The sequence below is a fragment of the Equus przewalskii genome, chromosome 8 (genome assembly GCF_037783145.1).
Source record: "Equus przewalskii isolate Varuska chromosome 8, EquPr2, whole genome shotgun sequence".
Lineage (NCBI taxonomy): Eukaryota > Metazoa > Chordata > Mammalia > Perissodactyla > Equidae > Equus > Equus przewalskii.
This window is the reverse complement of record NC_091838.1, coordinates 27,641,912-27,667,745: the sequence shown is the minus strand read 5'-3', so window position 1 is coordinate 27,667,745 and position 25,834 is coordinate 27,641,912. Positions and strand designations below refer to the sequence as shown.

General features: G+C 40.7%; 1 protein-coding gene across 2 annotated transcripts in view; it reads left to right on the top strand.

Annotated features, from left to right (window-relative positions):
• Positions 1 to 25,834, top strand: part of LYN (LYN proto-oncogene, Src family tyrosine kinase) — a 113,899-nt gene that overhangs the window by 38,464 nt on the left and 49,601 nt on the right. Inside the window, exons 2-8 of one of the 2 annotated variants that reach the window (XM_070630596.1) lie at positions 15,967 to 16,040; positions 19,157 to 19,202; positions 20,035 to 20,140; positions 22,137 to 22,235; positions 22,357 to 22,460; positions 22,992 to 23,141; positions 24,251 to 24,403. In XM_070630596.1, coding sequence (XP_070486697.1) covers positions 15,972 to 16,040; positions 19,157 to 19,202; positions 20,035 to 20,140; positions 22,137 to 22,235; positions 22,357 to 22,460; positions 22,992 to 23,141; positions 24,251 to 24,403 — 727 coding nt within the window. In that variant the 5' untranslated portion in view covers positions 15,967 to 15,971. Of the gene's footprint in view, positions 1 to 15,966; positions 16,104 to 19,156; positions 19,203 to 20,034; positions 20,141 to 22,136; positions 22,236 to 22,356; positions 22,461 to 22,991; positions 23,142 to 24,250; positions 24,404 to 25,834 lie in introns of both variants that reach the window. The other variant, XM_070630595.1, reaches the window with a different exon arrangement.

Genomic DNA, 25,834 nt, shown 5'->3' with positions numbered 1-25,834 from the left:
CATGATTATTAATTGCTGGTAAAATCTTGTTCACTATGCAAACAAATGTGTCCATGATCAGATGTACTTTGCCTTGCCATCTTTATACATCTAGTTCAGTTGTACCTGTCATTTATCGTAAATGGCCATAGGCACGTTGTTAGGAATAATGACTTTATTATTAAACATTAATAGATCTTCCAACTCTTGCCAGTTATTTTCCTTAGCTAAAATTGTAAACGTTTGGGAATTCAGCCAAGAAGATTTAATGAAATTCTATTGTAGTTTACATCATAATTATTAAGGCAGAGCAGGTGACAGCTTGCCCTTGATGACTGTAAAGAATATTGGGTTTAAGAAGGAGCACATTATGTGGATGCGTGCAACTTTTCTCCGCAGAAATATTTTAAGGCAATAGTCTTTTCAAAATTGAGGATCTGTTTTCTGAAGTACTGACTCAAAAGTATGTGGATGGTGCCTATTCTGTTACAATATACTTTTTAAAAAATTAGACTTTGATTTTTAGAGCAGTTTTAGGTTTACAGAAAAATTTAGTGGAAAGTACACAGAGTTTCACGTATAGCACTTACCACCCTCCAGTTTCCCCTCATTATTAACATCTTCGTTAGTGTGGTACATTTATTACAAGTGATGAGCCAATATTGATACATTATTATTAATGAAAGTCTACAGTTGGGTCACTCCGTGCGTTTTGACAAATGTATAATGTTGTGTATCCACCTTATAGTATCATATAGAATAGTTCACTGCCCTGAAAACCCCTCGTGCTCCACTTCCTTATCCTTTACCGCCACGAATTCCTGGCAACCGCTATCTCTTTACTGTTTCCATAGTTTTGCCTTTTCCAGAGTGTCGTATACTTGGAATCATAAACTTTGTAGCCTTTTCATATTGGTTTCTTTCACATATAAGTTTCCTCCATATCTTTTTGTGCCTTCATAGCTCATTTCTCTTTACCGATGGATAATAAGATTCTATTGTATGGATGTACCGCGGTTTGTTTATCCATCCACCTACTGAATGACATCCTGGTCCTAAGTTTTGGCAATTATGAGTAAAGCTGCTATAAACATCCGTATAAGGTTGTGTGTATGTTTTCAATTTATTTGGGTAAGTACTAGGGGTACAATTACTGAATCATATGTTAAGACTATATTTAGTTTTGTAAGAAACTGCCAAGCTATCCTTCAAAGTGGCTGTACCGTTTTACATTACCCCAGCAATGAATGAGAGTTCCTGTCATTCCCCCTCTTTGCCAGCATTTGGTGATGTTGGTAGTTTGGGTTTTTGCCATTCTAACAGGTGTGCAGTGGCATATCTCAGTGTTGTCTTAATTTGCAATTCTCTCATGACATGATATTTAGCATCTTTTTATATTCTTATTTGCCATCCGTATATCTTCTTCGGTAAGGTGTCTGTTCAGATCTTTTGCTCATTTTTTAATTAATCTTTGTATATTTGGATACCAGTCCTTTGTTTGTGTTTTACAAAGATTTTATCCCAGGCTGTGGCTTGTCTTTTCATTCTCTTAACTGTGTCTTTCGCAGAGCAGAAGTTTTTAATTTTAATGAAATCCAACTTATCGATTTTTTCTTTCATGGATTATGCTTTTGATACTGTATCTAAAAAAAATCACTGCCAAACCCAAGGTCATTTAGATTTTCTCTTATGTTATTTTCTAGGAGTTTTATAGTTTTGCATTTAGTTCTGTTATCCATTTTGAGTTAATTTTTATAAAAGATGTAAGATCTGGGTCTAGATTATACCTTTTTTTTTTACACGTGGATCTCCAGTTGTTCCCGCATCATTTATGAAAAGACTATCCTTTCTCCATTGAATTGCTTTTGCTCTTTTGTCAAAGATCAGTTGATTATATTTCTGTGGATCTATTTCTGGGCTCTCTATTTTGTTCACAATATACTTTTAAATGATTTTTTTCGTTTCCTTCAGTGAAAATAAAAGCTGTTAGTAACTAGTCTTGGTTTGACTTCTTTGAGCCTTACTTTCCTTGTAAGAGGGGAGTAGATCGAACAGATCATTCGTACTGTTTCTTCTAACTTTACCTCATGAGACTAGTTTATATTTAAGCATAGAGGCAGGGTGATTTTTCTCAAAAAAAATTTCTGGGTCTGTTCCCACAAACACCAGGTCTGTGTTTGTGTGTTTGTGAGCCTGTCTGTCTGTGTGTACAGTCTATTGGACAAGATTTCTGGCTATGCCTTAAATTTTATAATGGGATATTAAACCTGTCTTTCACTGATGATTAACAAAGCATTGCATTCTGCCGCAACCTGTAACAGAAAATATCAATACTTTAAGGTCATTACCAGTAATTAAAACATCAGATTTCCTGCCATGCAGTTTTCATCAGGGGACATTTGGCAATATCTGGAGACATTTAGTTGTCAAAATTCGTGGTAAGGAGGGTGAGAGGGGTGTTATGGGCATCTTGTGAGTAGAGGGCAAGGATGCTGCTAATTACCCTGCGATGCACAGGACAGCTCCCATGACCAAGAAGTTTTTGGCTCAACATGTCAATAGTGCTGAGGTTGAGAAACCATGTTGTAGAGAAGCAGATTTATTTCTATCCATGGGCACGCTTTCCTCTTTGCTTCAGCCTCTAGCTAGACTTTTGTAGATTTGCAGTCTACATCTAACAATTGTGCAGAAATTTATGGTATGATACAACATTCAACTTCTTTTTGCGGTCTTGGGCTTAGTTTCACTTTTTCCTGATTTCATAATAGTTTTTATTATGTTATATGCATTTATGTAAAGCTGACTTAACTCTTAAAGTGGAATATAAATATGTAATTTTATGTATTTCTGAATATGGGTGGCTGGATTATTGGTCATAAAATCTGAGGCTAGAAACAAAGTTGATGTCTGATATACTTCTTGGTTGGTTGTACATACATTATGCAGACTCTGCTTTTGATTTCCTCTTCTGGTCCTTTAAATGACACATTTCCCTCTAATACATAAGTTTCCGTGAGCTCATCTTGTTTTCCTAGTGTTCCCTTTTATTGTTAAGAGAAACAAAACCGAAAAACCCCACTTGTTTCGGCAATCCCTGTTCTCTTCCTTGGTGTGAAATTGCTCGACTAAGAAATAAGCAGATGGGACCTGCCATGTGGGAGAGGCTTCAACTGCACACTGATGGGGGCAGAGCACCCACATCTTTCGTCTGTTTGCTGTCAGCTGCACACTTCTTGTAGGAGGTTCAGGACCCTGGCCTTCTCTTACTACTCAGCCCCTTGCTTGCTTCTCTTCCACCATACCCGCTCCTTTCCTACCCTCACTGCATCCCAGTCATGGGACCTTTGCACAGCCTCTTTCTTCTTCCTCCAACTCCCTCCCCTTAGACCTTTCAACGTGGCTTGGAGTTGAAGAGAAGGGGACTTGTAGGTGTCAACTGAACCTGCCTCTTGTGTTCACGTGGCAGCTTGAGTGATTGTCACCTCCTGCGACACCCAGCAGAGCCCTTGACGTCCCTCCAGAGTACACATCCAGAGGTGCATCCTCCAGACGTCAAGCAGTTTTCCTATGTCTGATAAAAATCTTCATGATGGACATTTCATTTCCTTTTCACTTCTTAGCAAAGACACAGCTCCAGCTGCATCCTCTCTGAGTCCTTTACTCCCACAGATTATCAGAGTTTGAGGGACCTTAGGCCATGGATGCAGATTCTCTTATTTTGTTTTAAAATTTTCAAAAATGTTTTCCATTTTTGTGCAAGCTTACATATATGTGTGTGTGTATCACATGTTATATATATGTACAATAAAAATACATTGTATTCTTGTGTGTGTATATAAATATATAAGTTATACAAAATAGAATAAACATCTTTTAAGATTTTAGAATAAGGATAACTGAACACATGACCTAAAGTCTTTCAACCTCTGATGTATACATATATACACACGCACATATGTATACACATTGATAGGAAATATCATGTGAGATTGTCTGTCTGTTCATCAGTGGAAAATTTAAAAATTTGGAAAGGCAAACCCAAAAATACCTGCAAATCCCGTCACTGGGAACATTATAATATTTTAGGATATTTCTTCCTAGACTTTTTTTCTGCTCGTTTATATATTCCCCCTACACACAAAAATGCTATCATGCTATATGTACTGTTTTTTTAACTTTTTTCACTTAAATATATTGTGAATATCTTTTTATGTCAATATATATATATACATATATATATACACACACACACAATATTTTAATGACTACATAGTATTCTTTTGTGTTGATGTATCATTTTCGAGGTCAGTTTTCCGAAAGCTAGTTGCCTAAGGCCAATTTGATGAATTTATCAAATGTTCCAGGGGCTGGCCCCGTGGCCGAGTGGTTAAGTTCGCGTGCTCCGCTGCAGGTGGCCCAGTGTTTCATTGGTTCGAATCCTGGGCGCGGACATGGCACTGCTCATCAAACCACGCTGAGGCAGCGTCCCACATGCCACAACTAGAAGGACCCACAACGAAGAATATACAACCATGTACTGGGGGACTCTGGGGAGAAAAAGGAAAAAAAATAAAATCTTTAAAAAAAAAGTTCCAATTTCTTTCAACTTTATGCATTTTTAATGTTTTCCTGCTAGTTCTTCAAATAGTGTATCAGCCTTGATGTTTCTGCAATTAAAAAGTTAAAATTTTAGGGGCCAGCCCGGTGGCGCAGTGGTTAAGTTTGCATGCTCCGCTTCAGCAGCTTGGGGTTCACAGATTTGGATCCCGGGTGCAGACCTAGCTCCACTCGTCAAACCACTCTGTGGTGGTGTCCCACATACAAAATAGAGGAAGATTGCCACAGAAGTCAGCTAAGTGAGAATGTTCCTCAAGCAAAAAGAGGAAGATTGGCAACAGATGTTAGCTGAGGGCCAATCTTCCTCAAAAAAAAATTTTTTTTAATTTTAATGTAATTTAAGCTTAAATTTAAATTTAGAAGCATCAGAAAGAAATTGGAAGTGACCAAAGTGCTCCTAAAACATGACTTACTAAAACTCTAGTTTCTAAGGAGAAATTAGGATGCGTGAATCTTGCAGCTGTTTGCAAAACCATTTGGCACAAAAGGATAGAACCATCCTGAGATGTGGAAAGGAAGTGAGGATGTGTAGAGGAATTTCTAGAAAAAAGCAGAAGACTTGAGCCTCAAATGTAATAAAAATATGTCACCAGGGTCAATGAATTTTTAGAAATTAGTTTAAAATCCTAAAATGTAAGGATTGGTAAAGTAAGAAATGAACTAGGAAACTACAGGAACATCCATATTTCATATTATACTTAAGCCACTAATTACTGTTTAAAATTATATCCATAAATATTTTAATTTTAATCACTAAAAGATAAAGACTCATTTTAAACATAAATTTATTAGCATTAATAAACATAAGAGTGATAATATATCTTTATCATCAAATATCCAATAAATGATCAAATGTCTCCAATTGTCTCATAATTATTTTTAATAATTAAGCTATTAATTACAATTAACTAAGGCTAATACAATCCTAAGAAGACTCAACAATGCTTAGTTTTTAAAAATAGAACATTCCTTAAAAGGCATCATAAAAATCTTCAAAAGCCTTTAAAACAGTTACATTTGATAGGATTTGTTATATCCTTAGGCTATTAAAACACTCCAACTAATAGAAAACTACTGTAAACTTAAACTGTTAAAACCATCTAATATGAAATTATATAAACCTCACAAGATACAAATTTTTGGTAAATTGATCACCTTGTAATTTGAAAACCCTCAGAGAACTGGCTATGGGTGAAATGAATTTTGAGAGCTAGTCTCCATTTATTTCATTGCTGATCTATTATTTGGCAAAATATATTTCTGATTATACAAAGCTTTGTGTAACTGCCCAGTTATTTTCTTAGAAATAACGTACTGCTAGAAATGGTAATGTTGGGTTAAGAAGTGCGTACATTTTAAAGGACTGTAATATGTATTGTCAAGTTAAAGATTGTATCATTTACCCTCTCATGCCAAGCCCAATGATTTCATTTTATGGTGAGGAAATAAGAGTCCAGAGAAGAGAGCGGTTTTGTCCATAGTAAAGGGACCGTCAAGACTGGACCCCACAGCCAGGCTTCCCGATTCCTACCTCCCTCAACCTCTCGTTACCCTTCATGCTCTCTCTTCCAGCCAAGAGTCAAATACTCCGCAACTTCTCTGCTCTCGACTCCAAACTTGCAGGTGTTTGATCCCTCATCGACCTCCTTAATTGTTTTGTGCTTCTTTTCTGGACTCACTCTAATAAACGCAGTGATTGAAACTATTGGTTTCCTAAGGTTCCGCTAAATGCAGTCAGTTTGCTCTTTGTATGCATCATTATTTCAGAATATCTCAGCATCTTAGCTTTACATTTTTACACTACACGTCCATGTTATAGCTAACTACATAACCCCTGGGTCTTCCTGCTCCTATGCTTATGTCTTACAGCAAATGATAAAGAAATGTTTTCAAACCAGATAAAGACGTCAGCAAACATAGGTAAATTAAAACTTATCAGACTTTGATCACAAAGGCATAAAGAAAAATTAATAAAGAGGAAACTAGCCATACTGCATTGTACCTCTCTTTTGGGGGGGCTTTTTTTTAATTTTAATTGAGTTCATAATAGTTTACATCAATGTGAGATTTCAGTTGTACATTATTTCCTGATTGTCACCACATAAGTGCTCCCCTTCACCCCATGCCCACCCTTGGGGGGGGGCATTTTTTAAAATTAATTTTTTATTAGTATAATTCACATACCATAAATTCACCCATTTAAAGTATACAATTCAGTGGTTTTTAGTATATTCATGAGGTTGTAAAATCTTCACCACTATCTAATTCCAGAACCCACTACATCTTGTGTGCAGCAGGCTTGTAGAATTTACCCACTGCAATTCAGCTGTGGAAAAAAAAAAAAGAAAAAAGGCTTCACATTCTCTAACTCTCTCTCTTCAGCCCTCTGAATAGCAGCAGGTGGGAAAATAGCTTTAAGTTTACTAACAGGGTTTGAATCTTTTCCATCAGAGAGATGGAAAAGTAGTCTCTTTTCCGTCATGACTCCATTTCTTTAAGATAAGAGCTTAGTCCTTCACGTTTCTTGCTCTGTTTCTTTCCAACATGGTATGTAAAGTACACAAACAGAGTTTCTATTGTGCTATTTGGGGAGAAAGAAGCCAGATTCTCTCCATAGTCTTGTGTGCCTGCTGACATATGCCTGGGCGCTGGGGTTGGGGCAGTGTTACACTGACAGCCACCCCAAGAGTGAATGGATCATGGCAGGGCACTCAGAAACGTCTGGATCCCCTGAAACCTTCAACAGGCTGAGTGAGGGGAGCCTCAAGACAGCCTCCAGCTGTTTTGTCTCGACCTCCTTCCCTTCGTGCTTCACCCTGTGGGAGATGGGAAGCAAAGAGGGAAGCAGCCCCTCCGGCCGACCCAGCGCCTCCTCCAGGCTGGGCCTCGGGATGTGGACCTGTAACTATCTAGATATTCTTAAAACCCCTTCCCGGCCCACCTCCCTTTCCTGACCGGTCCTTAATAGTAAAAGTGGGTGGGGGATGGCAGGCCCCTTGGACACAGGTTCTATCCCAGTCTTCCTCTTTTTAATGCTCTTTCAGACTCCTTTTTCTCCCTTCTTGTAAATCAAGAAGTCCTTCTTATAAATCACATCCTCCTCCCTTCTTCGGGAAGCCCAATGGCTCAACCTTAGCCCCAGACTGCAGATGATATCCATAAAATAAACTGCAGATGAGCTCCATACCACAGAGCGGCTCTGTGGACCAAGTCGTCCGGGACTTGCTGTTGATGTGGAATCCAGAGGAGAATGAGGAGTTAGAGGTTACCAAGGACCAAAACGACACTGACTTAATCGCCCCAAGACACTGTTCCTGTTACATGCGGTATTTAAATCTTGGGGAGGGCCTTATATGAGAGGCTGATCAAATAAGAAAGGCTGGAGCCAGGCAGAGATGGTTACCAGCTTACCAACTGTGTCAACATGGCTTTCTGGGAGATTTTTTAGAGGAAAAATATCGAGAATGTTTGAAAATGGTTACCGTGGTGTATAAGAAGAAAAATCTCAGTTGCCTAAGTAAAGAGAGTCTGGTGACACCCTTTTCCATTCTCTCTCTTTCAAAAGGAATTTAGGAAAATTGACAAAAGAAAAGACAACTACTTAAGTTAGGAATTGCTGGAGTTGACTGTGGAGTTTAGTTCCTGCGCTCTCTCCTCCTCTGCCGTCCTGAGGCCCCCTGACCCCCTCTCTGAAGGTAGTTTGAAGAAAACATTGCAACTCCTCCGTAGACTTCCTTCTCTGAAAAAGTCTCTAAAGTAAAGTAAGAAGGGAAACAATGAAAGGGGGTCAAAAGGGTTCAATTTGGGCGGGCAAAGTAAATCTCTTGAGTTAAATAACTGGCACTGGAATGCACGTGTGAGGGCTGGAGGGCGTTCGTTTAGGGATGGATTCCTATGAATGACCCTTGAACAGACTCAAACTACTTCTGAAGCCCAAGATCACTTTTGTTTGCGATCTTTACCACCCATCTCTATGTCTTTCTAAACTCTCTAATTCAGAAAACTCTTTTGGAGACAAAGCTCCCTCCACAGAGAGGCAGCAAGGCCTTGGGTGGGTAAAGAAGGCAGCTTTGAAGCTGATGGGCCAAGATCCACTCTACCGAAGACCTTTGACAACCTGGTACTGCTTCATCTCTGGGCTTTGCTTTCCTGTTGGTGAAATGCCAGGCACAAAGTAGGCAATTACGTGTTCTTCCCTTTTCTCTCCCCACCTCCTTTATTTCCTACCGTCATAGATGTTTCTGGTTGCTCCAGAATGACCACATGATATTGCAAGGTCAGGCAAGAGAAGGTCAGGAACAGGAGGAAGACTTGAGCCCCCAGTGAGCCTTTGGATGAGTAATTCACTGTTGCCGGGAAAACTCAATGCAAATTAAAGCATTCAGTTTGGGAAGTTGTGGTGAAGTAAAAAAAAAACGTTTTTAGTTTCTTTTTGGTGACTGCTGGAATAAAGGCAGAAAATGCATGAGTCATAATAAAAACAAAACATAGTACCAACACAATTTCTTTTGTAACACTTTCTAAAGGCAAGAAATTTAGTTTCTGAGGAGTTACATTCTAGTAACTTTGTTTTTAAATTTTAAGATCTAGGATTGTGTGAAATAATTGCTAAAACATGGATTCAGATTTCATAGAGGGGAGCAGTATCCAGTTTCCTATTTTTGATGTCTTTAAGCTCTGATAATATGAAAAATTAGTCATTTAAAAACTTATGTAGCAGACAAGTAGGCAAACTTGTATAGACTTCAGGTTAAAATATAATATATATGATGGAATACCTTTTAAACTTGTGAAACCCATGATGAAAAACAAAATTTTACCCCAAATGCATGTTCTATCCAAACTCAGAAACCTCTTTCATGGCACAATTTTTCTCCTCCTCCCTAATTACAGAGTAGTACATACGTGTCCATTCAGGTCATCATGCAATACAAAAGTGTCCAGCAGGGTCCGGCCCAGTGGCATAGTGGTTAAGTTCGAGCACTCCACTTTGGTGGCCCGGGCTCCCTGGTTTGGATCCCAGGTGCAGACCTACGTACCGCTCATCAAGCCATGCTGTGGTGGCGTCCCACAGAAAAGAAGTAGAATGACTTACGACTAGACTGACAACACTTTCCAGAATGAAACTGAGGTACAGAGAGGTTAGGCAACTTGCCCAAGATCACACAATTAATAACTATGTACTGGGGCTTTGGCAAGAAAAAAAAAAAAGAAGATTTGGCAACAAATGTTAGCTCAGGGCCAATCTTCTTCACACACACACACACACACATACACATACACAAAGCATACCTTTAAAAAAAAAAAAGTATCCAGCAGAGTGGCATGGCATATAGGGTACCTTGCCCAAAAGAGGAGGGGGCGGGGAGAAAATGTCCATTAGGATGGTACAGGTAGCCCAGAGGCCAGTCTGAGGCTGAGGTGGGAGATGTGTTTCTACACTACCCTCTTTGGGGCGGAGTAGGATGTCCTTGTGCTTCTCATCATGAGGTTCTTTCTCCTCTGGTATTGGAGGAAAAACTGGCATGTGGACTGCGTTTATTTCTGTATTTAACAAACATGTATATAGCTCTTACTGTGTGCTGTTTTAAGTATTCTTCTAAGCACTTTACAAATATTAACTAATTTAACTCATTTAATCCTCATAACAACCTAATGAGTGAGAGAAATTTATCTCCATTTTCCAGAATGAAACCGAGGTACAGAGAGGTTAGGCAACTTGCCCAAGATCACACAATTAATAATTGATGGATCCAGGATTTTTGTTCAATCCAACTCCACAGTCCTTACTCCAAAATATTTTGCAAATTGTAGTATCTGCCTTAGGAGTTTGTAAGAGATATAAATTGATTGATATATTTAAAGTTGTTTTCAATCAATAATGATTGATGGTCAAGAATGTCTGAATTATACAAATCTCTCTTTTTAACCCACCCTACTCTCATAATATGTCAGTTTGACCTGATTTAAAGAATTATCCCTTATTGATGGGCATCTAGATTGTCTTAGTCTATAATATAAATAATGCTAATATGAACATCCTTGTGCCCTTGTGCAAGTGTGTCTAAAAAGGAAATCCTCTAAAAGTTCTCAACATAAAAACAAACCAAAACCTGATAACTATGTGAGGTGATGGATGTGTTAACTAGCCTTTTCGTGATAATCGTTTCACAATATCTGTGTGTATCAAATCATCACATTGTACACCCTTAAACTTATACAATGTTTTGTGTCAATTATACCTCAATAAAGCTGGAGGGAAAAAAAACGAACATATCGCCAGAAGTGGAATTCCAAGTGGACAGTTGCTTCTTTGTTGAGGAGGTGGAAAATCGATTGTAAAGCATTATTAGATCTTACCAGAGGCAGCAGGATGATACACAAAGAGTTGTAATTAGTTTTTTACCCCGGAGTCTGCTTTTTTTGGTGGTTTTTTTTCTGAAGGATTTTAGTATTCTAAGGTCCTTGAATGAGGATGAGCCACCCCTAGTGGATATTTATTACAATGAAAAAATTTCTGGAAAGAAAAGTTACCAGTATCCCATTTTCTGGATGTGTTGGTGGATGTCCGTATGTGAGCAAAGGGTTGCCCAGCTATTTGTGTCTTGGTAGACCATCTAGTTGAGCTCGTGTGATGAACATCCAGAGCTGAATTTGCATGTCAAACCCTCGGTTATTACTATTATTAACCCAAAGTCTCCAAGTATGAAATGCCTTCATTTACTGTTAAAAAAATTGAAGACATTGTCAACTACATCATCCACAGGGCTTTATGTAAAGTCTATTATATGAAACCTTAACTTCCGGCTGGGGACTGGCTTTCCCGTGGAGAGCCTGGGTTACTTCCTCTTCCCCTGGTGAAAGCGTGAAAGCACTGTGACTGTGCGGTGACTTGGAGGTGACTCATGCTGCCCCCTGGTCTTCCTGCCAGGAAACCTGCTACAGCAAATCTGTTACCCACCGTGTTACCACATTTGCATTTTCCTCTTTTCCTTGGCTGGAGTTTTCTGTTTTCATTTTATGAACCTCATTATTGTCTCTTTTGTAAAGGACTTAGAATTCTTTTGAGAAAGAAGCAGGCTACAGAAATAATCTCATTAATAAGTAGATAAAACACAAGTTTCAAAGTAGCCAGTGTATGGCAAAATGATAATAGCACAGCCTTTAGGCTTAGACCTGGCCAAAGCTGCGTGTGAGGCCCAGTGCCACGATTCACTAGCATTGTGGCTTTGGGGATTTGGGCATTTAACCTCTCTAAGCTTCGGTTTACTCCTCTGTAACGTGGGCTTAATACTACGTGGGTCATAGGGTTTCTTCAAGGATTAAATGAGGTGCCTAATTAGAAAATTATAAATGTTTAACTAAAAAATATGATCATGGTGAAGAGTAACTCCTATCACTTGCAAACATGTAACTACTTTCTCAGTTTTTGTTGGGGGTGCATTGTATTTTCTACTTTGCTGGTACCTTCACACAGCATGAGGAATTGCAAGAGCTGGTATGACTTCCAGTTGTTCATTCCCATGTCACAGCGAGGAGCCCTCCAGCTTTCTTGCTGGAGCACGTCTGAACCGCACTGCCCCAAACGCAAAGCTCAGTGCCGAGTGGGCATGGTTCTGCCTGAGCCGTGACGGGATGGTAACTCCACACGGAGTAGCGTTGTGATTGTTCCCATCTACAGTACATACATTTAGTTCTCAATTATCCATGGTGATGGGGGCGGGGGGAAATATGACGTAAGTATAAATCAGTGATAATCTGTGGACTATCGCCACCCCTCACACATCCACCTGCTTTTCATTTTCATGCTTCTTCCTTCCCACGGCCACTGCCCTGGGACAATCGCCATCATCTCTTCATCTGGACCCCTTCAGAGGTCTGGTCATGGATTTCCCCACTCCAGCTCTCTTCTCCGTCCTCGCTTCCTACAACATTCTTTCTTGGAAGTAGAGATCTTTCGTGTTGTTTCCCTGGTTGAAAAACTTTCCATGGCTCCCTGCTGAAATGAAGCCTGCGCTGCTCGGCATGACATATAAATAACACCCCACAAAGTACATTTCTAATCTCATCTCCTGCCCTCACACACACATGCACTCACACACACTCATACACACACACACGGGGGGGCAGTCTAACATCTTGAACAAGTTTTCTGTATAAAGTTGTTCATAATATCCTCTTATTTTCTCCCCCCTTCACCTTTTTATTTTGAAAATTCCACTTCTACAGAAAAAAAAGAAATGAATGTCCTCAGCTAGATTGATTTGCCACATTTGTCCCACCTTTCTCTTTTTCATTTTGTCTGAAGTGTTGGAAGTTGCGGGCCCCATGAGCCTGCATCCCTCCAGGGCTCCTCATGGATATTCTCCTGCAACCACGATACTGTTGTCATGCCTGTAAAACCTGACAATTCCTGGATATCATGTTCTGACATATTCAGATTTCCCCAATTTTCCCAGCCGTGTGTCCTCCCCTCCCCCCACCCAGGATTCATTCAAGGTGCACACATTGTGCCTCTTTAGTCTCTCTTCATATGGAATAATTTGCCCCCACACCGCTCCCCCGATACTTTTTGAAGTGTCCAGGCTAGTTGTCTTTAGCACACATTATGGGTTGGTCAGATCATTTGTGTTCCTCTAACCTCTGTATTTCCTATAAACGAGAAGTCGGTTCTAGTGGTCTCTGTCTCTCTGTTTCTTGTAAAACAAGGACTGAGGTGGATTTCTCCTCCCTTCCTTTTCCCTGCTCACCTTTAGCAAGAGGGGTGGGGGTGAGCAAGTAGGAAGCGCTGAGTGCCACAGCCGGGGCCGCTCCACCCATTCATTCTTTCAGTAAATGTTCTTGGAGCCCCTGCTCTGCCCCATGCAGGCACTGTTTTCAGTGCTGGGAAAACTGCACTGGAGAAGCAGGCTGGGAGCCTGCCCCATCTGCTTCCATTCTGTTGGGGAGCTGACCATGAATGAACCAGCGTTTAATGCAATGTCAGTCCTGAGAAGAAAAATAAGAGGGTAGAGTGAGAGGAGTGGGCAGAGGGCTGCTCTTTTCAATAGGGTGGTTGGCGAAGACCTGTCTGGGGAGGTCACATTTGTGTAGAGATCTAGAAAAAAGAGAGAGCTGGATAGAGAGTGAGAGAAAGAGCTGGAGAGAGGGAGAAGAGAGAGCTGGAGAGACAGAGAGCTGGAGATGGGGAGAGAGGGAGAAGAGAGAAGTGAAGAGTGAGAGCTGGAGCAAGCCGCTGAGGGCTGGGGGTGGGTGGGGGGGCAGCCCCAGCCGGTTTGGGAGTCCCCGGCATGGGGGTTCCTGTGTCCCAGTAGCCCATCATCAGAGCGTGGGGGGTGCGGGGGCGGGCGGCCCCCCGCAGGGCTCCTCCCCCAGAGCTTGGTGTGTGCTTATGGGTCGCACTGGGAGGCCTTTTCCAGTACCAAGTTCCCTCAGTTACACAGCACCATTTTAATGGCTTACCAGTTAAACACAGCTTTTTTTAGAGAGTGGGAGTGTGTGGGGGCGTGGGGGGTGGGATGGGGGGGACTGGTGAAAAAAGAACTCATCTGTTTGTTTACAGATCAACTCTAAACCCATCTCCCTTGTTTACAAGTCTTTAAAACCCATCTCCATGTCAGAAACTTTAGCATATGAAAAAAATGTGCTGTTTTGAATCAAAGAAGTACTTGCTTCCCCTTTATTTTGGGAACTACAGCTCGCTAGTTTCAGAAAGAGGTGTGACTGTCCTTTAAAGGCTTCAGACGTCAACTCATGAAATGATAAACAAGTGGAAGTTTGCAGACCAACTGGAAGCCTGCAGAACAAAACAGAGATGAGCTGTGGCAACAATGCCTGTGGGTGACAGTTCAGAGAGGAGTTCTTGAGAAGTCTTACAACAAATCCTCCCCAGCAGTATTCCCTGATTTCCCCCCCACCCCCCCTTCCCCAAACTCTAGATCATCTTTCCTTCCTCTAAGGTTCCAGGCAGTGGTCCCCAAAGGGCGGTGCTTCAGAATGACACAAATCATATGGGAGCACCCTGCCCACACTGGGCCGCAAGAGAATTTCCTGGAATGTGTCCAGGGAATCTGTCTGTTGAGTCTGGATGATTCTGGTGTTGCTTGAGGTGTGGGAACCACTGCCCTACAGGGCCTTCTAATGGAGAGCCTAAGAGATTTTGCTTTGTTTTTAATGTGTAGATTTGACCATGAGGCTATACTGTAAGGCAAGATTCATTACCGATTTCAATTTTTAAAATCATCTTTTTAGCCCCAGAGTGCTTTGTGTGGTGCTCTACACATCCTAGTATTAACTGAATAAATGAATCAGAGTTTCGCCTTTAGAAGCATGGTTATGTCATTCTGCGCTGGTCAAGCACAAGCCCGCTTCTGTCCACGGTTCTTCCTCCAAAGTCTTACGTACAATGGTGACTTGTGATACCATCATTTGTGCCTCTAGCTCTGCAGTCTCTCCTGGTTTCCACACTCACATATCTTACTAGGAAGCCTGCTGGATTTGATCATTTGGATGTTCCTACAAGCATCTTTTCTCCCATTCCTGGCTCCTCTTTTATTTCCAGTCTTGGTGAAAGCCACATTCAGTTGGAGCTTTGTTCTGTGCATTCTAACTCCCGGTCATGCTTGCCTTTGATGCCTCCACCCCCTTCGCTTTGCCTTGCACATTGTGTCATTTGTCTTCAGGGTAAGAAAACTCCTCAGCGTTGCACCAGAGGTGTGCCTCTCTCTCCAGCCCTACTCCTGGCCTTCCCTACCGGCTCCTTGACTCAAGGCTTTCACGTTGTAGAACTAGTTTCCTGAAGGGATCAGCTTGAACTAGTTCCCTCAGGGGTGAGATTGAACTAGTTGCCTGAAGGGGCCATATTATCTGAGGGCCAGTACTTCGAACCTATGTGAAGTTCCTTCTTCCTGGAAGCCCTTTACTGACTTTACCACCTGCCTGGCATCCCTCCCGTTTTGACTCACCAGAGCATTTCCTTCAGGACGCTTGCCCTGACCGCTTCCTTTTCTTCTTGCCTGAGTTAGATGTCCTTTCCTAGATCCACTGCATCCTCTATCATTGATTGGTCACATTGTACTGTACTATTAATCGACACATCTTTGCCACAAGAAGATGAGCATCTTTAGAGCAGGAATTATGTCTTGCTGACATAAAATTGATGTTCAATAAATAGTTTTTGAGTGAATGAATGCACAAATGAATGATGAAGCAAGCTGGTTTGTGAACAGTATCCACATTTGAGTGTGTTAAACTATCTATGATAAAGAATAAAGTATATTCTTTTTACTCTTCGTTAATTGGAGGAATTTTGATGACTTGAAGCCAGTTCTCGAATAGTAAAACAATGTCATTGCTCTTATATTCCAACAGGAAATATGGGATGTATAAAATCAAAAAGGAAAGACAATCTGAATGACGATGGAATAGATTTGAAGACTCAACCAGTACGTAATACTGACCGAACTATTTATGTGAGAGATCCAACGTCCAATAAACAGCAAAGGCCCGTAAGTAGATAGTCTCAGGGGAGAATTCCCACAGCAGGATCAAAGCATGGCTGCGTGATTTAAACACCAAATCTGTAACATGTGCATGCAAAAAGTCACATCAATTACTTGGGCCTCAAATAATTTTTGGTATGATTTGTAACTTAATCCTTTAAAGATCTTCTAAATTTTAGGGATAACCAGGCCACTTATTGTACAGTATAGCGGCCTTTGGTCACCTTCTTGTGTGTGGAGAAAATCGCCTTTCATATTACTGGAGTGAAGACCCACTCTTTATATGAGGATCTATCTGTCTCTCCGAGCTCGGGTGACATAGGACAGGTCGTGAGATTAGTGCAGTGGTCTGGAAGCAGAAGGAAATGCTGGAGTCAAGTCAGAAGCTAAAATAAGTAATAGCTAAAATGTCCTTTGGCATATCGTACTTTATCCAATCTTATCACTCTTTAATTAATTCCCAATAGTACAGATACTGAAGTTGTCATGACTTATTCTAGAAAATTAAAAGATTAAGAAAAAACATAGCTAAAAAACTGCCCCCAACCTTGGACAAATATCTGTACCAGAAATTTTATGTGAATTATGTGCTGTTCAATGCATTTCGGAAATGCTTGGCAAAGGAAGAACTCTTACCACATTTCGTGGAAAAAAGAAGCAGACTTTGGATAATTACAACATTAAATGCACTTTATTTCAGATCTTATATCCTTTCCATCTACTCTCTCACTATCTTACACCATATATATATATATATATCTTCCCATAGCCTGGTTTTTATGGAATTCCTCAGCATTTAAGCTGGAAACAACTTATTTTGGGTTAGCCCAAATGCCTTTATTAAGAATTTTCAGAGTTTCTCTAGTTTGACATGTTTTTAAATGCCTTGGCCTTCTCTAACTGTGTTATGTTACCAAGCCCTTCTGCCAGGCCCCTCCCCCATGGACCCCATTATCCTGCAGGTATGACATATGTCAGTATTATGTATCATTGTTGAAATTTATAAATCACCATTGGCCTTCTTAAAAAGAAGTGGAGATGAAGAGTAAATACAGCATGCTGTTAATTATCATACATGATGTTTCTAGATAGATAAATTAACATTGTAATTTTATATATAGAAACTCAAAATATATGTTATTAATAGCTTTACTAATTTAGTGATAATAAATACATATAATAATTAAAAACATTATAAATAGATATAGGTATAAAATTATATAAATATGATTAATGAAAATAAAATGATGTAAGGAATTGGAGACACAAATAGTTTTGTTGTTATGGACTTCAAAGATCCCATAAAAAGATTCCGACTTTTGCTGGTATCACATATACCAGATTTTACTTGCTTTAAAACCTAAGTTTTCTTTTGTTTTTGAATGATTAACGAAGATGTCCTTTATTCAGAAAAGCAAAGGGAAATAGTACAAACTTACACATGATTTTTCCTCTTATTTAGAGTAAAAGAGGCTAAAAATTAAGTTAGAAAGCAGAAGTAGTCAACATGTTAGAAATCGTTCAATTCCCTCATGTATACCATAAAGTATTTTAGTCTGTGCCTTCTGTGGGCACCAGTGCCCTTGTTTCGTGAGCCAGTTGGTTTGGCTTTATCCTGTGGCTATAGATAACGCTCTCAGCTCCGGCCAGATGTGCCAAAATGCGCGCCCTGGATTGATTCCAGAGATGTGATGAGACAGTGAGGCTGAATGGTTGCAAACTCAACAACCCTCTAAGGAAAAGACATTACAAAGAAAAATGGTAGATGAATTGCACATGTGTGTTTTGGTCTTATAAAAAGTGTATTAAAACATTTATAAATTAAGGACTCTGATATTTGAAAATCAGCTTGGTGCTTTTAGAATGATTTAATTAGTTTCTCATCTTCTAATTATTTCCTCTAAATCATTTAAAATTGATCATACCTCCTAATTATGCAAATCTAAATGATTTTAAAAATCAGTATAAAACTTCTTGAAATAACTATTGAAGGATAATATGGACCCATGAGTTTCCAATGCCAGAAAATATAGTAATCTTCCCAGCCCCAACCTTGCAATTAGGGGTTTTGTAGGCTGACTTTCATCAGAAATTTAAATTTCAGTGCAAACTATTTTAGTCCCACTCCATTAAGTCACTGTAATCAAAGAGAAAAGTTGCTAGATTTGTGGGTATAGGCCTCTGACAGGACATTCCTTAAAAGGGGCCCAAGAGGCCTTGTACGTCCTCCCCTTCGTCACTGAGAAAAAAGGGAATTTGATCTAAAAGGTCATTGAGGTGACCTTTTGTGCCACCAGACCCTTCCTGATAATTCACCTCCCAACTAAAAGAACACGGGATGGCATCTGTCCCCATGATGGGATCAGGGTCAGCCACAGAAAGCCCGGATTGGGTAGGAGTTGTTCCAGCTGCTAGTAACAGAGTCCCAACCACAGATTTTTAAGCAAGTCTGGGAAATGTGGAGATCATCAGTCCTGGACCAGGGTGGCAATTTCACAAAGCCACGAGGGCCCCAGACCGCTTGCATCTTTTGCTCTGCTGTCCCTGGTGTCTAGTTTCCATGGCTGCTGAGCCTCCAGCCTTCACCTGTTTCTAGGCAGAAGGAAGAGGGCAAGGGAAAGGAGAGCCGGCCCCCCAAGGCCCACACAACTGTTTTGGTAAAAGATACACTCCCTGCTGCCATCTGCATGGAATGCTAGAGAATTTGGAAGCATTGTCATTTAGCTGGGCAAGTTGCCAACCTAAATAATATTAGGGTTCTGTTACCAAATCAGAGGGAGAATGACGATTGGGTAAGCCTCTCGCAGCCCCTGCCTCGAGCCCTGTTCTTTTCTTGCGACTGCAGGCAAATGACCCTTTTAGAAAGCAGAGCCGTTTCACTGAGCTGTGTAGGTCAAGACTAGTTTACAAGATGGTTTCTCTGTACGCCTCTCATTTCTGGCTTGATAAATTAGTAAATCTGAACCTCATTTGCTACTGTTAGAAAAATATGTCACCTACAACATGAATGTAAGAAAAGCTAAACATAAAAATTTTTTCTAACAAATATTCTCTCCTAGGTTTCAGAATCTCAGCTTTTACCAGGACAGAGGTTTCAAACTAAAGGTATGTTTTCATCGCAACATGGTAGTTTCTTCACTGTTAGAGACTCTATAAAGTAGTTGTCCTGGGTGTTTTTATTTATTTTATTATTGTGGGAAAATACTTGTAACATAAAATTTACCATTTTAAGCATTTTTAAATGTACAGTTCAGTGGCATTAAGCACATTCACATTATTGTGCAACCATCACCACAATCCATCTCCAGAACTTTTTCATCATCTCACTGGAAGTCTATACTCATTAAACACCAACTTACCTCCGTCCTCCCCAGCCCCTGGCACCACCATCCTCCTTTCTGTCTCTGTGAGTTCGACTACTCTAGGAACCTCATTAAGTGGAATCATACAATATTTGTCTTTTTATGTCTGACTTATTTCACTTAGCATGATGTCTTTAAGGTTCATCCATGGTGTAGCATGTGTCAGAATTTCCTTCCTTTCTAAAACTGAATAATATTCTATTGTATGTATATACCACATTTTATTTATCCATCCATTTGTCACCAGACGTTGGGTTGTTTCCATCTTTTGGCGACTGTTAATAATGCTGCTATGCACCTGGGTGTATCATTTCTTAAATATAGAGTTGGAATTAATTATAGCTGTAGGTCTGTACGATTTGAGATAACAAATACTGTACTTGGTGTGTACAGCATGTTACTTTGTGTAGACCATGTTAGGCCCTGGGCCCCACTAGGGAGGAAACACACATCATTATTTCCAGTTGCCCCGCTCTTCAGCCCGTCATCTCATCCTTTTGGGCCTGATGAGCATTTGTTAAAAGGTTTCTGCTGATGGGTTCGTAAAGGTCTTTGCTTGTATTCTTCATTTTTAGATCCAGAGGAGCAAGGAGACATTGTGGTAGCCTTGTACCCCTATGATGGCATCCACCCAGACGACCTGTCTTTCAAGAAAGGAGAGAAGATGAAAGTGCTAGAAGAGTAAGTGCGCCAAGTGCACTGTGCCTGCTGTTCCTGTGCTCAGGCACCGAGTCCTGCATGCTGTCCCCCTCCTTTTGCTTCCAGTAGCACAGTGATTGCCAGATGCCCCTCTTGTGGTGGGCATGAGGTCCCCCCAGCCTCCTTGCTGCCAGGAGGGCTTTGGGAGTGAGAGGAGTAGGGCCAAAGGGGTTTTCCTCTTAAGTTTGGCTGTGAGCACTCTCTAGGAGGTTTCCTTTGAAGATAGACACCAGTTTCTTTATCCATCTGTGCTGCCTAAAGAAGTTGAGGTCTGTGTGGAATTGACATATTCTTTTTAAATGCCATCTTTATTTAGTTATATTACTTAAAATTCAGAGTTGGTGTATGGGCCCAACTTGGTGTGATTTATAAGGACCCTGTGCTGAAGCAATAGTCATCTTGGAAAAGCCCTTGCTCAGCAGTTGTGGCACTTCTGCGAAGACACTTCTGTGAAGATGCTTCTGTGAAGACATTGGGACATCCTCATTTCCTGACGCCTCCATGCTGACTCACAGACCTGTGGCCTTGGGGCTCAGGACAGTACCGAGAATAAGGAACTCCAAGTCCCTTAATTCTTGCTTGCTTTTCCTACTAATTTTGCATACTTTGTCACCCTGGCCTGCTGACCAGGGTTAGAAGGAGGAGGAGACTCCTTATTAAGTATAAGGCATTAAGTGGTTGGGAGCAGTTGTCACTTACTGGTTGACCACGAACTTGGGCCTAAGGCTGGCCCTGTCACTTGATAGTTGTGTGACCTTGACAAGTCACTTCAACTCTATACCTTAGTTTCTTCACTTATAAAATGAGAATGGCAATACCTGTCATGGTGTTGATGTGAGGATCGTGTGTGTGTATGCATATATATAAATATAGCACAGTAGTCCCCCCTTATCCGCAGTTTCACTTTCTGTGATTTTGGTTACCTGCTGTCAACCACGGTCTGGAAGCAGATGATCCTCCTCCTGACATATTGTCAGAAGGTCAATAGTAGCCTAATGCTGTGTCAGAATGCCTGTGTCATTCACCTCACTTCATCTCATCACGTAGGCATTGTGTCATTTCACATCATCACAGGAAGAAGGGTGAGTACCGTAGAGTAAGATAAGAGAGAGAGAGACCACATTCACATGACTTTTACTACAGTATATTGTTATAATTGTTCTATTTTTATTATTAACTATTGTTAATCTCTTACTGTGCTTGATTTATAAGTTAAACTTTATTATAAGTATGTATGTCTGGGAAAAATCACACTATATATAGAGTTCAGTACTCTCCTCCGTATCAGGCATCCACTGAAGTCTTAGATGGTACCCCCCTCAGATAAGGGGGGACTACTTTATAGGCATGTAGTAAGAAGGTCGTCCTTCACGTCCTACAGACAGGGGTCCCATCTGTGCTTGGGAATTTGAAGGGGAGCATAGTTGAGGCTCATAGGGCCCCATCCAGTCCTGCTTCCTTCACTGGCCCCAGCCTCCTCCTGGCTCCTCACTGAGGGCAAGAGCACAGTGATGAGGCCTACCTACTTGGAATTATCTTATGGTTTTCTATTTCCTTTTTCCATGGAAACCAGATGTTTTAACAAAGGAGTTTATAACACAGAAACTATGGATCATTATTCCTGGATTCCCATTTCTGTAGGAATCCTAACGCATTTCTTAGCTATCCTGGGGGAGTTACAAACGTTTTGCTTCTGCACCACAGGAACCATTGTCACCAACTCTTTTTTGTGTAGTGCTGAGCACAGTGACCCACACTTCAGTTGTGAGGCTGTTTTCCTTTGCTGCAGTCTCTAAATGTGTTTTTATTTCAGCAAGGGGAGTGAATTTTCCTACTGGATTCTGGGGTTCCAGGGATCTTCCCCACCCTCCGTCACAGCCCCCACTCCCCCCCAAAAATCAAACATCTTAAGACAGTTGCTCCTGTAGTTCCTGAGTCATTGGACACAAATAGTTTTTGAGATGTGCTTCTGTTGCAGGCATGGAGAGTGGTGGAGAGCCAAGTCGCTCTCCACAAAGAGAGAAGGCTTCATCCCCAGCAACTACGTCGCCAAAGTCAACACCTTGGAAACAGAAGAGTGAGTCCTCGCACGTTGTCATCTTGATGGTTTTGTGCACTGTGTGGGATTTCTTGTTTATTCTTTATCTGTTTCCTTCCCTGGAGCATAACACCCATGAAATGTTACGATGTCTCCTCAGGTGGTTTTTCAAGGATATAACCAGGAAAGACGCAGAGAGGCAGCTGCTGGCGCCGGGGAACAGCCCTGGAGCTTTTCTCATCAGAGAAAGTGAGACATTAAAAGGTAGGAAGTCACTGAAGCCCTCTTAAAAGACACTAATTAGCAGCAAATCATTCTTAGAAACTGGGCTAGAATCTTTTGAAAAAGGGATATATTGTGTTCTAGTAGTGAAAGTTTTATAGGTTGATAACAAATAAACTGAAATGATTAGTTTTGCTACTAAAAGTAACATAGGAAGCAGACATAGCTATGGTCATTTCTTACCATGCTTTCTGCTTGCTGAGCCTCTTACATTATTATTTAGAGTAAATCTTGAAATTTTAAGAGAAAGAAAATCAAGATAACTTCAATTCAGTGAAATAATTTAAACTGTCATGAAGAAGGAAAATGGCATGTTGATAAGCTTCATAGCAAACAAATGCTAGATTCATTTGTTCAGTAGACTTTTTATAGGACTTTTAAAATAATACACTGTATACATAGTTAATTTATATTTTGCATATTTTTACACAAAATGTGTACCACAGTGTTGTATAGTGCAGAGCTTATTTATGGACTATAAGTGTAATCTTTACTGTACTTTTTCCCTTCCAGGAAGTTTCTCTCTGTCTGTCAGAGACTATGACCCCGTGCATGGTGATGTCATTAAGCACTACAAAATTAGGAGTCTGGACAATGGCGGTTATTACATCTCTCCACGAATCACTTTTCCTTGTATCAGTGACATGATTAAGCATTACCAAAGTAAGTCAAAACTGAAAGTTGGACAAGACAAAGTATGTTTATTATGATAAATATATGGTATCAAACACTTTTTTACATTAAAATTCTTAGGCATCCTATTTGTTTTGGATAAAGTTAGAGGATCATATTCTGTAATTGATTCTAAATTAATCTTTCATTAAAAATACCTTCAAAGTCAGATTTGATCTTTGAATAATTATCTCAGTCCTTCCCACCTGGTCCGCACTATTTGAAAGTTAATGTTCCAACATCACAAAGAGGAAAATGAATATTATTTTTGTGTAATGCATATTTTTACAACACATCTTTAAATATTTGGAATAGGAATGCAGATTTGCAGATCTGTTTCTTTGTGTATATGTGTGTATATGTTTGTAAAAGTAATATGTACTCTTGGTAAAAGAAGACAGAAATAACAACAAAATATTTAGAAGTGGCAAGTCACTGGTCCCATTCTCTAATGCCATTCTCAAACCGTGTTATGCTATCCTGTGACCAGCCTTTATATTCATTCCTGCTGTGAATGAACTGAAGTTGGTTGTAGTGGGCAGCTGTTGTTACTGCTTATTTTTACAACCTACTCTAAGGAATACATATTATACAATTTGCTTAGGCCTCAAAATATGGAGAGAGCAAGGTACACCAGATTTTGTGGAATCTTCTCTCCCTCCCTCTGTCATCCCCGTTCACTTGTTCGTCTGGCATGCATGTTGAGAGCTGGTGGCGCTCTGGCCCTGTTCTGGGGCCAGGGGCCCCCTGGTGACATGGCCAAGCCCCCCCTGTTGGGCCCTGAGGCACTTACATGGGCTCAGTAATCTGAAATTACATTTTATGAAGTGTGACAACCTGTCAGCCTTTGTTTATCTATTTGGTTTGTTGTCTTTGTTTTATAGATTAGCAGTACTAATGAGTCAAATTGTGTGTGTCTTAAATTAGCTTTCATTTAAGAATTTCAAAAGTCACGATCCAAAAGATGTCCCATGAGCATTTTAGGTTCATAGACTTTGACACATTGGAAATTATAAGACTAATAGTGAAAACTTCTCTACAGATACCAGTAAAATGCAAAGTATGACCTTTCTTAACCTTGATTTTCTCTTTCAAATTAGAGCAGTCAGACGGCCTGTGCAGGAGACTGGAGAAGGCGTGCATCAGCCCCAAACCACAGAAGCCCTGGGATAAAGATGCCTGGGAGATCCCTCGGGAGTCCATTAAGTTGGTGAAGAGGCTCGGTGCTGGGCAGTTTGGGGAAGTCTGGATGGGTGAGTGTGTGGCTCTGGAGGCTGAGTCCACTCCAGGGGGACGACAGGAGAAGTGAGGGCTCCAGCCAATTTCTATCACTTTTCTCAGCCAAACGCTCAACTGTGTCAGAAGCCTCCCTTCTTTTGCTTTTCTCCGTCCACCTTACACCAAGAACTGGCCTGCAGAATTATTTGATAAGACTCTTCCTCTTCCCTGTGACTTAGTAATTCTCTTTTAAAGTGAACATTTATAAGGAAGAGAGCAGCAGGTGTTTATCCTGGTTGTTCTCTCTACTCTTCTGTGACTCTCTCATCACCAGGTTCTCTGGACACACATTTCAAGTACAGGAACTTTGCTTCCGCCTCACAGAAAGCTGCACTTGGGTTTAGGGCCGTCCTTACTAGCGGGCTTCATAGGGGCCTCACAGTTATTGCAATTTCTCACCAGGAAGTTTTCTGAAGAGGCTCAGAATGCCATCATTAATGAGTCCTTCCTTATCATTAAGTGCTGCCTGCTCAGGCTGGTGAGAGGTGACCAGAATTATAGCAGTGGCTTTCTCCAGGCCATTCTTTTTGCCCATGTATCTTTTCTAAAGTTTTTATAGTGAATGGGAGTTTCTTTGTTTTTTGTGATAAGAATAAAAAAAGCTTTTTTTTTTTTTAAAGCTTCATGTTCTCTTCATGGTTCTAATTGAAAATACATTTTTCTGGAAACTTCTGGAAAGGATAATATGTTAGGTCATACACATCATGCTGGATCACTGTCTCGGTGCCAGCTTTGTGTGAGTGAAAGCAAACGTGATTTCTCAAGAGAAGAAAGAATAGACAGATTTTTTCTTTTAAGATTTTATTTTTCCTTTTTCTCCCCAAAGTCCCCCAGTACATAGTTGTATATATTTTTAGTTGTGGGTCCTTCTAGCTGTGGCATGTGGGACACCCCCTCAGCATGGCCTGATGAGTGGTGCCATGTCCGGGTCCAGGATCTGAAACCCTGGGCCGCAGAAGCAGAGCGTGCGAACTTAACCACTCGGCCACAGGGCCGGCCCCTGGGGTAGACAGATTTTAAACACTGTCCAGCCCCAGGCGAGCAGAAACTAAGACCCTTCCAGCCTCCCGCAGCCATGTGTCCTTTCACTTCCCCATCCAGGGGTCTGTGAGGGAGAGGTTTGTCCTCTAAAATCTTGGCTCCTCACATCACAGCTTTGTCCACTTTCTCCTGTTGTCACTGCGTTAACCCAAGTGTCTTTTAAATATGGTGGATACTGACTCAGCATGTAATTAATTCTTACTGCACTGTACGTCTTTGTGAACATATTTACAGAATTTCAGATAAATTATCATTATGCAACCTCACGTTCTTCATTTTGGTTGGGGTATTTCAGAACCAGTTGGCAGTGCGTATCAGGCACTCTCCATTCCAGTCAGCGGATTCATAAGTGTGAGCGCTCCCTC